Genomic DNA, 13,472 nt, shown 5'->3' with positions numbered 1-13,472 from the left:
ATTTAGACGTTTTGTTTTTACCATCAATTCCAATCTTGCCGTCTCCGTCCTTGTCAGCAGCTTTTAAAAACGCTTTGGTTTCTTTGTCTGTCAGGTCTCTGCCGTCCTTGGCGAAACCCTTCAGGACGAATCTGGCGGAACAGGAAACAGATGATTCAGTCAGGAATCGTGCCTCCGACTCCAGCCGGGTTTGTACGGAGTGAAAATAGTCTCAAAATACCTGTTCGTGTTTAATACTGAATTTGTAATCCGTGCAAGCATCTTTGTGTGTAACTTTGGATAACTGTGAAACAGGTTGTAGTTAAAAAAAAATGTGTGAAGAAATTTAACGTTTGTAGGAATTGTAATTGTGTGTGTGTCATTTCACAGTTCCATATCAGTTCTCTTTTATTCCTGATTTTTTTTTTTCCTGAATCTCTACAGCTCCATTTATATCCGTGTGTCCTGATGAGATTATAGTTCATGTTTTGCATTTGTAATTTCTTACTTGTGTATGCCTTTGACCACATATTTACAAGTACCCAGAGTTACGCACAAATTTTCTTTTTATGGTTTACAAATCATGTTTTCCAGACACAACTATTCAGAGTTACACACAAATACACAGATTACAAATCCAGTGTTACGCACGCTCACAGGTATTTTGAGACTATTGTCACTCCATAGGTTAGAGCTTTTTGGTCAGGTTTGTGCGTTTTTCTTTTCTCTTACTTGAGCTCCTCTTCCTCTATAAAGCCGCTGTTGTCGGCGTCCAGCACCGTGAAGACCTTCTTCACATCGTCGGGGGATTTGGACTTCAGACCAATGACCTCGAAGAACTTCTTGTGGTCGAAAGAGTCCGCAACTTCGGAAAGAAAGAAAGAAAGACGAGACACAGGAAATGCTTCAACATCAGAACTCCCAGTGTTCTCTCGGTGCGTTCAGCTTGGTAATATGTCTTCTTCGGCGCCGAACGCGTCTGGAAATTAAGGCGGACAACAGAAACGGGAAGTGTGGTCCACAAAGATAAGGTGGAATACAAACCAGCATGCGGAAGTGTTTTCTGACGGCATATTTGCCGTCAGAAAATAAAATTAAGCCCTTAACGTTAACACCAAGATAGTAAAGAACCTGCGGCTGGAGCAGATTTTTTTCAACATAACAACAAAGACGACAGATTAAAAAAAAAAAAAAACACACACAAATGTTTCAAAGTTTTTAATATATATATATATATATATATATATATATATATATATATATATATATATATAAATTGCAGATTAGTGTGGCTTAATATTTGATTCTCTGCATTCATGGCAGTAAAACTAATTAGGCTTTATTTATCAATCATTATACTAGCCACCAATTTTTGTGGCTCAGATTGGTGGATTAATAAAAAACACTAAAAGACAGAAGTAGGAATGGTGTCCTCCTCTTTAATATTCCTGTCTACAGCGACTCGTTTGCACGATCTTCCTCTAAAATCAAACCAAAAATGGAGAGAAAAAACCCTCCACTGCAGCAGCAAGTTTCCCTCCTTTTAATGTGATTTTATTTTATTTTTTTAAATAACTCTGCAATCATACGGTTTGGTAGATTAAAATGACAAATTACCCAGTCGCCATTTCTAGTTCAGAAACTAAAAGCCTTCTGTGTTCTTAAAGAAAAAAAAAAGAAAGTAGACATGCATAAATAAAACTTTTATTTGCTCAGAATACATTTCCTCTAATACTAAAAACTCGGCTTTGCATAATTTATCGCTCATTTGTGCAGGGAGGCCTCTCTGCTACAAAGTAAATAGATTTGAAAAAACATTTAATTAAGTCCAGAATTATTCTGACCCCTGGAAGGATTTAGGTGTAAAGTAATGTTTCAACATGCAAATGGGAATGTTAAAACACATTCCTGACGCAAACTTGACGAAGAATCTGTGGGGGGAGAAAAAAACAACAAAATAACTGATTGAATGAAAATGGTTTTAAATCGAAATCTGCAAGGAGTCTGTAAAAATTCAAAACCTGAAACTGTAATCCCACTCCAAGCTTTCTGCCACGCACACAAAACTTTTGTGTTTTAAACAAAATTTAAAAACAAAACTTCTTTTAAATTTGACTGGGTTATGAGGAATCCAAGCTGGATTTACAGGATCCACCGCACGTGTTTTTTTGTTTGTTTGTTTTTTACCTGCAAATGCGTCGAGAGCTTTCTTGATGTCATCGGCGTTGAGGATGCTGCTCATTGCCATCTTGGCTGGCGGAGACGACAGGAAGAAGAGAAAAGGAAGGAAAGGGGGGAAACCGAATGGACAAGGTGAAAAACAAGGTTACAGAGAGAGAGAGAGAGAACTGAAACGTTCTTGCGTTACACCGGTGTACGCTCCAGAAATGGAGCAGGAAATCAGGACATGCGAGAGGGAAGTGATGGGTGACAAATGGATTGGAGACAGTTTAGAAAAGGTGTGCAGTTAAAGGCGGCTGCAGCAAGTGGACGTTGAGGGAGACTATGTGGAAACGAGTTCATTGACATCTCCAACAAGCAAACGTGGAAACAACTGATCGGTGTTTTCACTTTTTAATCGCGTGATGTCATTGAGTTGATGAAAACGAGGCACGGAAGCAAAGTCAGCGGGGCTTTGAAGGGGGCCAGCCGAGGCTTCTGCCGTCTCTGAAATACTGCTGGGAATTTCACCCGTCAGCCCAGTCGACACGCAGAGTCTCCCCTGTGAAAGGCGACCCCGGGGCCCTGACGGCACGCTGGCTTTTTACTCGCTGTGTGACTGAACCCGATCGCCGCTTATAAAGTTGTCACCCTCGGGCGATGCCCTTTTTCACCGCTTCATATTGCAAGCACACACAGAGCAGGGAAACGCCAGGAAGGCGAACCGGGGGGCGAAGCGAGGAAGTCAGGACTGAAAAGGGCGTCTGAGGTGACGGGCAACGTGTCAACAAATTGTTGAGGGGAAACGTTTCAGTCATTAGATTTGACGTGATTTCTGATTAAACTATTTGAGTTAACATTCCAGACAAATTTTCAAAACTAATTGTTTTGCAAGCGTCCAGTGCAACGCGCAGTACGTCACGCAGAGCTGACGGGGAAAGACAACTTCAACCAAGAAAACCCTCTTCAAGAGAGTGATTGGCCAAAAATGTCCAGTAAAAAATACTTAATCCTAAAACTTCATACACTGCAGCAATGACTGATGATCAGTTTTGACACTTGACTGATTTTAAAAAAAAAAATATATATATATATGTGTGTTTTTTAAGCAAAACCAACAGAGTTAAGTGAAGTGGTGTTTTCAAGTTTTGCGCAGTAAGAGTGACATGGGAACACTTTTCACACCCTTTCATCAGACGTCCACTTGGCCAAGCAAGGAAAAAACCCGTTCACTGCAGATTCTAACGAAGTGTTAAAAAAAGTTGACTGAGGCAGGAAAGGAGAGATCTGCAGACCAGTCAGGAGGAAACTGAAAAACATTCACGTCTCCACTTGGCTCCACTTACGTACCAACCCCAGCTGTTTGAATTTGAGAACACATGGTTATTTTTTGGTATATTTTCTGAATTTTTCTGCAGGGGAAAAAAAACAAAACAAAACAAAATAAAAAAGCCCCCCTAAAACAATGACAAACAGTTGCTAAAGCATGCAAGTACAGCCTCAACACTCCATACAGTAAATACTGCCTTGCAGTGCGAACAGTGTAATTATCCCAATACTTTGAACTCAAATATGAGACGTTTGAAGCTCAAACTCAAAATTCAACGTGACTGCCAAACTGGATTTTTGAATCATTAGAAAACTTTTGAAATAATGAGTTACAACAACATTCGGCTCCCCTTTGAGGTCAATAAAGTGTTTTCACATTGGATGGAATTGAACACATTCATATTGCCACTCCCAGATTCAAGTGCCGACTTTTGAGTAAAATCATTGTTTTAATAGTTTTTACAGCTTTGCCGTCGTGTTGACAGGTGGGATAGGCAGGGGGGAAAAAATCCCACTATTTCTTTATTTAAGCAATGGCCCAGGGAAGTTTTAAACTATTGCTTTTCTAGATTTCAGTTGAAGCTAGCTGCGCCGCCTCTGCCAACAGGTTCTCCAGCTACTTTTGGCAATGCTTCTGAGCTTGTTTTTATCCGTTTTGTTCCACCTGTAGGATTTATTTATGTCATCTGTCTGCTTCCAACACAACACACATTGGGGATTTCATGTTTGTCTCTGTGGTAAAAAAAAAAAAAAAAAGCAAAAACACGTCAATCAAGCAGGGCAATTTAGTCAAGTACAAAGAAATAAGTCAAGTGTTCCTGACTATATGAAGTAGTTAATAGATTTTCTCCTCTGGTGTCAAACTGAGCTCCGGTGATGTATGAGCTTCTGCAGAGGCTTGGTGTTATCTACTCCAGTAACACCCGGCTGCACACACAGATCAATAATGAACATCGCTCAACTTGTGTGGGCCACACATCCAGTCCTCTGTCACTGTAAAAGCCCCGTCGTCTCCTTCTCTGACCTTTAGCACAAATATATCCCTGGGGGAAAAGGAACGATTCTAGACAAAAACGAGGAGAATGTAGGTTTACGGCGACGTGCTGCGAGTAGACGTCACGTTATTCGTTGACATGCGGAGACGCTTGGCGGTCTCGGTGACCTCCTCGGTTACCCAGACGTCAACGGATCACGAAAAATGCGGAAAACTTCACTACGGTATGACGTTACACGACTCCTACATCCTAAAAAATAAATGAAAATAACATTTTCTTGCCATCCTGCCCCAGCGCAGCCACATCTGCATGAGATTTTTGCTTCTCCACCATCAGTTTCAGCTCTACTATATGTAACCAAGTAAAACAGTTGGGTACCTGTAAATATGTTTGTAAATCTCGTTTTGCTTTTATTTCACCTACCGATTGTAATTCTTGGTGCTGTTGCAACAGAGAGAGGCCTAAAAGTACCGGAAGTTTATTAAAAACAAAAAACCCTGTTCTTTACATACTCTGGCACTCTTAACGCAAGAGTGGGACATTTTTGAGATCTTCTTTTAATATTTGAGGAGAAAAAACGACCTGAGTGAAGAATCCAGATGTTTGGTAATTAATGTCTGAACTGTATTATTACGAAGCTGAAGTGATGTTGCTGACGCCACCAACGTTTGTTCCGACTAGTTTTTTCTATTTCGGTTTTCTACGAGACATTTCTGTTTAGTGCCAACAGTGCTGCTAACGTGCCATTTTGTTAAAATCGTTGCTAGTTAGGAGCTTTGTACTCGTATTAGACAGACCAGTCACGTAACAAAAGACTGTCTTTGCTCCACAACTTGAATATCTTTGATTTTGCAACTTTCTTATTGAGAACAAAGAACCCCTTTCATTTGAAGCTCTGTGTTCTCTCTCAATCTCGGCTTTGTTTAGTATTTTCTTTAACAAGTGCAGGTGTTAGGGTTTTCTTCTGCACAGTAATTTTAATGTTCTCATTTGTTTAGCTGCACCCTTCTTCATCTTGCAAGCTACACTTCATACTTTATTTTTCCGCTCATTACGACTAAGCATCACCAAGAGGGTAACAATAAATTATTTAGAGCGCTCCCAGCGCTGTTCGGACAAGATTAGGTTGTAGCCTTTGCCTGAGGTCAGCGTGGCCATTTTTACTTCAGATTGTCTGATGAGCAATCCATAATCCATAAAGTCTGCTGCTAACAGGTGACCACACATTACACCCGCAACCAAAACCAAAATAAGACAGACGTTTGTGCGCATTCACACCATCTGCTCCACCGCACCATGTCTAACAGGAATCAATCATTTGCATCCAGGGTTGTTAATTTAACAAGAAAGTCAGGTTGTCCACTTTTAATGTGGAAGTCTGTCAGACAAAGACGATTTAATCAAAATGTCAGGTTATAGTGGAGTTTTCGGAGTGACACACTAATGTCCACTTCATATATGGAAAACAACTATCAACAAACATGAATGGTGGATCAAATATCATCCATGCTCCTCTCTCCAACTCTACTGGGGTTTCAGCTTTGCGCCCTTTGAAGAAAATAGAAAATTGTTTCCCTCTTGAGGATCTGAGTGTCCGTAAAGCTCTCAGTAAGTGTGGGAAACCTGACCGGTCCTGCGCAGCCGCCAGCTCCCGCAGTCCACTGGAACAGCTGCATGAGTGTGAACGTGTGTGTATTTATACTGAAGCACCAAGACGACTTGTGCCAAGGAGGCTTAGAAAACAACTTGCCTCCATTTCAAGAAACGCGAGCTCTTCCATGCTTGTTTGAGTGTGTTTTCGTTAAAGTGGCACGGATAAAGTCAGAGGCGTTAGGAGGGAGGTGACGCAGAGAAACATGATATTGCCGTGTAGGCAGAAAAGCAGGAATTAGATTTCACTGTGGAGGATTTCAGTTTTTGTTTCCGATAATTGCGATGGTTCTGGCACAAACCCACTGAACTATGAGCATTGTTTGGTAGGATTGTGTGGCTCAGTAAAAGACGGCTTTGTCATTTAACGCTTCATCTGAAGCCCTTAGCTCTGGTCAATCCATCCCAGGAGGATAAAAAAAAAAAAAGACTATAACCCAACTAGAAAACTCACTAAGTCATTCCTGTCCACCTACACTAGCAAAGAGAGGTCAGGTGGGAGAACAATGATCAAACAGGCAACTATTAACCTGATCTTCATAAGACCGTGAAAAGTGGAAAGCAGTTCTTTAAAACAACAAAAATCAAGTATTTAAACCTCAAAAAAGTCACAGCTTGGTTCACAGTCCAAATACTGAGAATTTCAGTAATCAAACCCCTCGAATGCATCGCGTGCAATCCGGGAATAAAACCTGACAGAAGCTGCAGAGGTCCTTTCAGAAGGACAACAACCCTAATCGTAGAAATGGTTTAGATGGAGCCTTATTGATGTGTGGGAATGGTCCAGTCAAAGTCCAATCTTGAATTCAACTGAAATCTGTATTGGTTTGTGATAAGCCAATAAATCCATCATCAAGTCAAATAAAATCAAAATCACATTTTATAGTCGTTGGGAAATTAGTCTTGGTCTCCTAGGCTGTTACAATAACTGCCTTGGTAATGAGTCACACAACATAAACCAATGAATTTATCACATAGAAACAAGCACACATGCATCTCATTAGTTAGGGTACACCATAAAAACAAACAAAAAAACAACATAAAACCGTATCTAATGATGCTCTTCAAAACAGCCGGATAGAACAGAAACAAGATGTCTGGATCCACGCCGACCTTCCTAAATCTACATAAAAATACAACCTTTGCTGTAATCGAGAGCACAGATAGTCAGTATGGTCCTTTCAGCTGAAGCGGTGATCTATAACAAAACCTTTAAGACTTGACTTGCTTTATTTACTTTATTGTGATTAGACAGTGAAGAGCTAGTAAATGCATCTAGACCAGCAGCGGACTCCGACCTACGGCTTCAGAGCTACATGTGCTAGCCAAAACTGCTAACGCATAGAGCAATGTTCTAACATATAAAGGTAATATTAAACATGGTGGTGTAATGGTGTGGAAAAATAAGACACGTTCTTGAATAATTCCGTGCATTTATTAACGTTGCATATCGGGCACTTTAAGGAGCACTTTACCGTCATGTATTTTACAACTTCACCGTAGTCATTCTTGCTTTCCCTACCTTTTGTCATTTACTTCTTGTCGGCGGCTCCACCTAGTGGCGTGGAGTCATATAACTCCACATAACATAACAGGCTGTATCAGCTGTTTTAAGGCGTTTCCATGCACTTATGTGTGTGTATATCTAACATTTCCACAAAGAATGTCACAAACAGTAAAGTTAATATTCCTTTTTTTAGACTGTTTAGCAAATTTGTTTTTTCTTTTTTTTTGGTTTTTACAATTTCCTTTATATATATATATATATATATATATATATATATATATATATATATATATATATATATATATATATATATATATATATATATATATATATATATATATATATATATATATTGTATCTGAACCGAGACTCATTTCAAAACTAGCTCCATTTCAGCGCTGGCTTTATTTCCTATTGATCTAAACAGGGAGAGAAAAACCTGTAGTGAAACAAACACCTTTGTGCGAGCATGCAGCTACGCGCCACTGCACAAAGAGAGAGTGCATGTGAGCGCCTTACTGCGGAGGCCTGGGGATCATCTGGCTGTTATCACCGCTGTCCACCATTTAATCCTCTGGCAGGTACTGGACAGGATGGGAGACTTCGCCGGCAACAACAGTCAAGCACAGGAGGATGAGTGTCGGAAGAGGAGGCCGCGGACCGGAGCAAAGGTAGCGACATGTTTTCAAATCATCCTCACCGTTAGCTTTACAGCTCGTTAATCCAATCACTGTTGGTTCTTACCTTCATTGGCCGTGTTGTCCTGTGTAAAGCTTGCAAGATTTTTCTAGTAAATAGATATAGAATTGCATAAAAGCAGATCCTAGAAACCCTAAAAAAAGAAACAAAATACTATATTTTTCAAGGTTTTCACATTGAGAGCACGTTTGTTTTACACGGGCATGAAGGACATTTTGAAAGGCAAATTTACTTTGGATACGAAGTCACACTTATCCTAAGGCTTTGGCTGGCAACCAATGAAACACTGCTCTCTAAAGCTCTCTAAAGGTGAATGGACTCTCTCCACAATGCATGCATGATACCTAATGTAAACGTGGGGCAACGTTATCAGCTCTTTTGTAAACGTTACACAAGCATGCAGGCCTTTTGAGGGAACCAGAACAGCCAAGGGTGCAAGTAAACAAATGAGAAAATGACTAAATAAAGTTTTCATCACATCAATTAGCTTATTGGAATGGATTAGACCTGGGTAACAAACCCTTCTTATAAACGAAAAAAAAAAAAGTATTATCCAAATTTTCCACAATTCCACATTTAAATGTGAATTAAAATGTAATGAAAGAAGTATACGGAATCACATTTGCATGAAATATTCCGAAAAACAAATAAAAAATTCAGTTGGTCTCATACCGAAAGTGTCACTTAGAACGGTATTTAAAGGCACAGATGTTTCATTCGGCACATCGACCGAGACCGCATGTTGATCCGATTGTGAATATTTAAGGTTTAGTCTACCGTTGTTTATTGCACGCATGTTATGATTTAATCGGTCCGCTCCATGTTTTACTTCATCTAATTGAAGCCGCCAACGGGACGTCCACGAGAGACACCTTTCCGATTCAAATTTGTCCTTAGAAAATTTCTAGCAAGCAAAACTCACCACACCAACTTTTACTTTTTAGTACCACGAAGCAATTATTCTGCCGATACGCTCTCGCTGTATCTTAATCTGATCTGCTTTTATGAAGGAGGACGTGAAAGAGGCTAAATTGCCTTTTTGGACATTTCTCCAAAGACTTTCATGTTAATCTCTTGCTGTACTTTCTTAAAACCACTTCGAAATGTGAATATCAGCCTCGTGTTAGAGCAACCCGGTTTCCCCTAAAATGTCTTTTTGTTTTGTTTTGTTTTGTTAAAAATATATACATATATTAGCTGCTTCAGTAAAGAGGATGAAACTCCACACCTAAATCATGCCCTTTGGTTTTTACCTTGTTTACTGGCTGATGGCGGGTTTTGGATGTGGGACGGGGTTTGGGTCGGTGCAGCAGGGGTGTCCAGTGAAAGATCAGAGGCTCTGCTCTTTGTGTTTTATACATGTCCTCTACAACTATTTTTGGGATGAAAAATGGGCTCCCAGTTGTGATGTTCCGCCGCCGTATCGCTTTCCAGCCCGGCTCATTCTAATCAAACATTACTATTAATAATCGTCCATCTCCACCCCCCCGTGGTTCCAGACAGACGTATTGGGCCCCTCCTCCACTTGGTTCTCTCCTCCTCATTTTCTCACACCGCCTCCCACCCGGGGGGACCTTGCTTTGTCCTCTGATCTCTTCTTCTTGTCTGCTCCTCTCTCTCTTAAACTTTTAATTTTCACTTTTAATTTCCATCAAACGCGTGTTCCTTTAAGACACTTGGTAACATCAGTGAATAATTACAAGACCTTGCTCCATCTTTCTTCTTCTAATTTTTTTTTTTTATGGCCCCACCCCCCTCAAACTCGAACTGTAAGAAAGAAGAGATGCGTCTTAAAATGAACTCGAGCTCTGAAGTGCAACCATTGAAGGTTTCTGGAACTACATCTGATGTGGTGAAAGATGTTAAAAGATAGCTTGCAAAGATCCAACCTTGACTCGTAAAGAAAAGACGAAGCACGACTAAACTTTGACCGCCTCACATTATTATAACCTCATGGTACAAGACAGGAGTCAAATAAAAATAATTCCTACAAAAGTATAAAACATATTCATAATAAGTGCATTTATTTCCAGTTAAAATCGTTGGGAGGTTTTTACATCGTATGATTGTTGCTATTCAAACGTAAATATTAAATATCTACAGTTTGGAGTAACAATAACTTCCCCCAGCTGAACAGAAACAAAACAGTTTTCCCTGAAAAATTATAGAACGCTTCCTGTTTTACAAACAGAAACGTTCTTGTTCCCTCTAGAAAATTTCAGAGACTAACATTAAATTTGAGGGTTTTTTCTTGCAAATTTTCGACTTTCGTCCAGAGAATTTCACTTGTAGTCAAATATGGAGTCCAGCTCCACACCTTAAACTGGTTCCAGTTTAAGATTACTTAAACAGGAACCTTAAACTGGTTAGTTTAAGGTTCATTACTTACTTTACTTAATTGTTGAGTAACTTGTAACAATTAAGTTACCAGTTTCTTACTTGTAACTTCATTGTACAGTAGTTACAAGTAAGTTGACTTTTCTGTAGATGATTGAAACGTGTAATAACTTCTGTCGGTCAGCTGACCAGGAGCGCTTATCAACAGGTGGGGGAAGGGCGTACAAAATATGAGAACTTGCTACTTCCTTCTTCACGAAATGTAAAATAAATAAATGAATTAAAAAAAATGGCAAGGCATCAGATTGTAGCTGGAGTTGTTTTTGGCAAAAGACCATGAGTCATTTCTCTTGCTAGCGCTACACTTTCTTTTTTTCTTTTTTGGTTGAATTTACCCAAAATGCCCTGGATGAAAAGTAGTCCACTTCCTGCTTTTGGCGCATGTTCCAGTCCGCTTGGCATCCAAATATTAATTAGAACAGGGCTCTAACTTTCGAAGTGGACCGTCCACATCAGAGTTTGATTGCACATGCACACCTCCCCAAACCAAGTGGACTGACTAGGCAAACAAACTAGAGTTTGATTAAAGTGGACTAAAGAGAGCCGGTGTGAACGCGCTATTAGTCTTTCTTACGGTCCCACTTTGCCACTTGACTGATGCACACCAGACCCAAACCAAAGTATGTATAACTTGCAACTTTGTTTGGTCTAAAACGAATCTGCCTGCACAATTATCTCTAACAATAATAGCCTTGGAATATTTTGGCAACAAAAGTTCACCTCCAAAATTTGAATTATTGATTTTTCTGGATTAGCAGCTCTTTGACCCAAAATACATAAAATAAAATAAAAATAATTAATGCTTTCCTTGGCTTTTTCCTTAAGTAAGAGTAAAACTCCTTATATATATATATATATATATATATATATATATATATATATATATATATATATATATATATATATATATATATATATATATATAATTATGGAGGATTCCTACTTGCCCAAAATCTGCCAATATTTTCTCTCCCACTGGAGTTAAGAGGCAAAAGAAGTGGGGAGAAAAAGTTTTGGGGAAGACAAAGGTGGGTGATAAAAGAAAGAAGATAAAATAGTGATGATAAAGGGGAGAGCAAGAACTCAGCAAAAAATAAATAAAACAAAGGGAGGAAGAGAAGAATGGAGCCGATCTGGACACGGATAAGGCGAAGCAGAGGAGAAAGAAAAGTGCAGTCAGGAAGTGGTGGCAGTAATCTTTACCTCACGTCCATCCAGTTGCAAAACTCTCGACATCGTGATTTAAAGAACGACCTCAGTTGTCCCACCTGTCTCCACGTTGTTGTCGCTTGGTTTATTAGTCCGAACTCGTCAATATATTTCTTTAGAGATTGGAGACTTCATGTGGAGATGTGTCTCCGAGGTGACTGGAATACAAATGTGGAGCAGAAGCCACTTCAAACATGATCCATCTGTAGTCGATATCTCCTGGGCGGCTGATGCAAACCGCCTCCAGATCGGTGGCGAATTTTTGAAAGAGAGCGTTTGAATCTATCGTTGGAGGTGCTTTGCGAGATTTAACAACATCACAATGCATCAAAGCAAGTTATACGATTCTAAACTTTAGCGAGGTTAAGGAATACATACAGTATACGCAAACTTCCAGTCGCAGTGTTTCTCCTCTTTGTCTCATTTCGGTTTCATACATTTCTTTCTTCTAACTTTCCTTCCAGAACCGGGATTTCAAGCAAAAACGTTCGGTTCCACGTCACGTAACTCGGGAAAAGGGAAAATTATTCTTCGGATCAACCGGGAAGATAAAGTCGAGGTTGGAGCAGAACTCCTCGAAGGAAATGAGAGAGCGATGCTGATAAGACAAGGTGAGGAGACGGATGAGATGGAGGCCTTTGAACTGGAGCGCAGGTAAGGCAACATCCTGCAGACGCACCGTGAAGCTCGTCGACGACCAAGAAGCAGAGATAAAAATAGCAGGATTTCTCTCTTATCTCCAAGTTTTCTGCTTAATACAATCATTTTATTCATAAAAGTCCACAGTAAAAAAAAGAAGGTCTTTATAAAGACGGTTTCATGTACAGGGTTTAAAATTGGTAGCATTTGGTGAAAAAAAAAAATGAAGTGACAGAAAAGACAAAACATTTTTTAAGCCAAGTACGTAATTATTGCTGCTTGGGTAACAAACCCTTCCTATATTCTTTCCTTCGATTCTTAAAAAAAAATTATTTAATGTTTGTTTTTTGTTTTTTAAGATTCATAGTGCTCTAAAGATTACCGAATTAGTGATTCGTACATCAAACCTTCTGTTAAAACAGCAACATTTTCATTTCAATCTATGTACTTGCATTAAGGTTCAACTTACATGAGATTCTGTTGAAGAGTCAACACAAAAGGACAATGCTTTAAGTCCTCTTTCTTCCTGCTGTCATTCATGGCTTTGTAATGCATTGTGGGGGAAAAAAAAAAAAAAAAAAAAAAAATATATATATATATATATATATATATATATATATATATATATATATATATAGGGTGAGCATGTTAATACTAATCCTCCCTTGAAAAATCTATTTAAATAATGAGTTAATGATGCAATCTGACCATTGGGCATTTTTATGCAGCACAACTTTCATCAGTAACTCTATCTTTGTTTACAAAATGGAAAAAAAAAAAGACATGTTAAGTATATTAATAGGCTCTCAAACGGTTAAAAGATTTATTATTCTTCACTCACTTGGTGTCACTTTGGCTGGATGAAAAGCATGAAATCCATCGCAGGAGGCCAGTAAACCGATTTCCCC

The 13,472-nt window shown here is 39.2% G+C and overlaps 1 protein-coding gene and 1 long non-coding RNA gene across 4 annotated transcripts in view; one reads left to right on the top strand and one right to left on the bottom strand.

Annotated features, from left to right (window-relative positions):
* Positions 1–13,472, bottom strand: part of pvalb6 (parvalbumin 6) — a 43,272-nt gene that overhangs the window by 1,755 nt on the left and 28,045 nt on the right. The window contains exons 1-4 of one of the 3 annotated variants that reach the window (XM_044100740.1): positions 9,573–9,721; positions 2,167–2,232; positions 712–844; positions 22–131 (exon numbers count right to left, since the gene is read on the bottom strand). In XM_044100740.1, the coding sequence (XP_043956675.1) occupies positions 22–131; positions 712–844; positions 2,167–2,227 (304 nt within the window). In that variant the 5' untranslated portion in view covers positions 2,228–2,232; positions 9,573–9,721. Of the gene's footprint in view, positions 1–21; positions 132–711; positions 845–2,166; positions 2,233–8,139; positions 8,276–9,572; positions 9,722–13,472 lie in introns of those variants that run through there. The other 2 variants (XM_044100742.1, XM_044100741.1) reach the window with 2 other exon arrangements.
* Positions 8,185–13,472, top strand: part of LOC122822242 — a 7,481-nt gene continuing 2,193 nt past the window's right edge. Inside the window, exons 1-2 of the long non-coding RNA XR_006369117.1 lie at positions 8,185–8,291; positions 12,390–12,536. This is a non-coding gene — a long non-coding RNA (uncharacterized LOC122822242). The remainder of the gene's footprint in view (positions 8,292–12,389; positions 12,537–13,472) is intronic.

Source organism: Gambusia affinis, linkage group LG19 (genome assembly GCF_019740435.1).
Source record: "Gambusia affinis linkage group LG19, SWU_Gaff_1.0, whole genome shotgun sequence".
Taxonomy (NCBI): Eukaryota; Metazoa; Chordata; class Actinopteri; order Cyprinodontiformes; family Poeciliidae; genus Gambusia; species Gambusia affinis.
The sequence above is the reverse complement of the archived record's forward strand: the minus strand, read 5'-3'. Positions and strand labels throughout refer to the sequence as shown.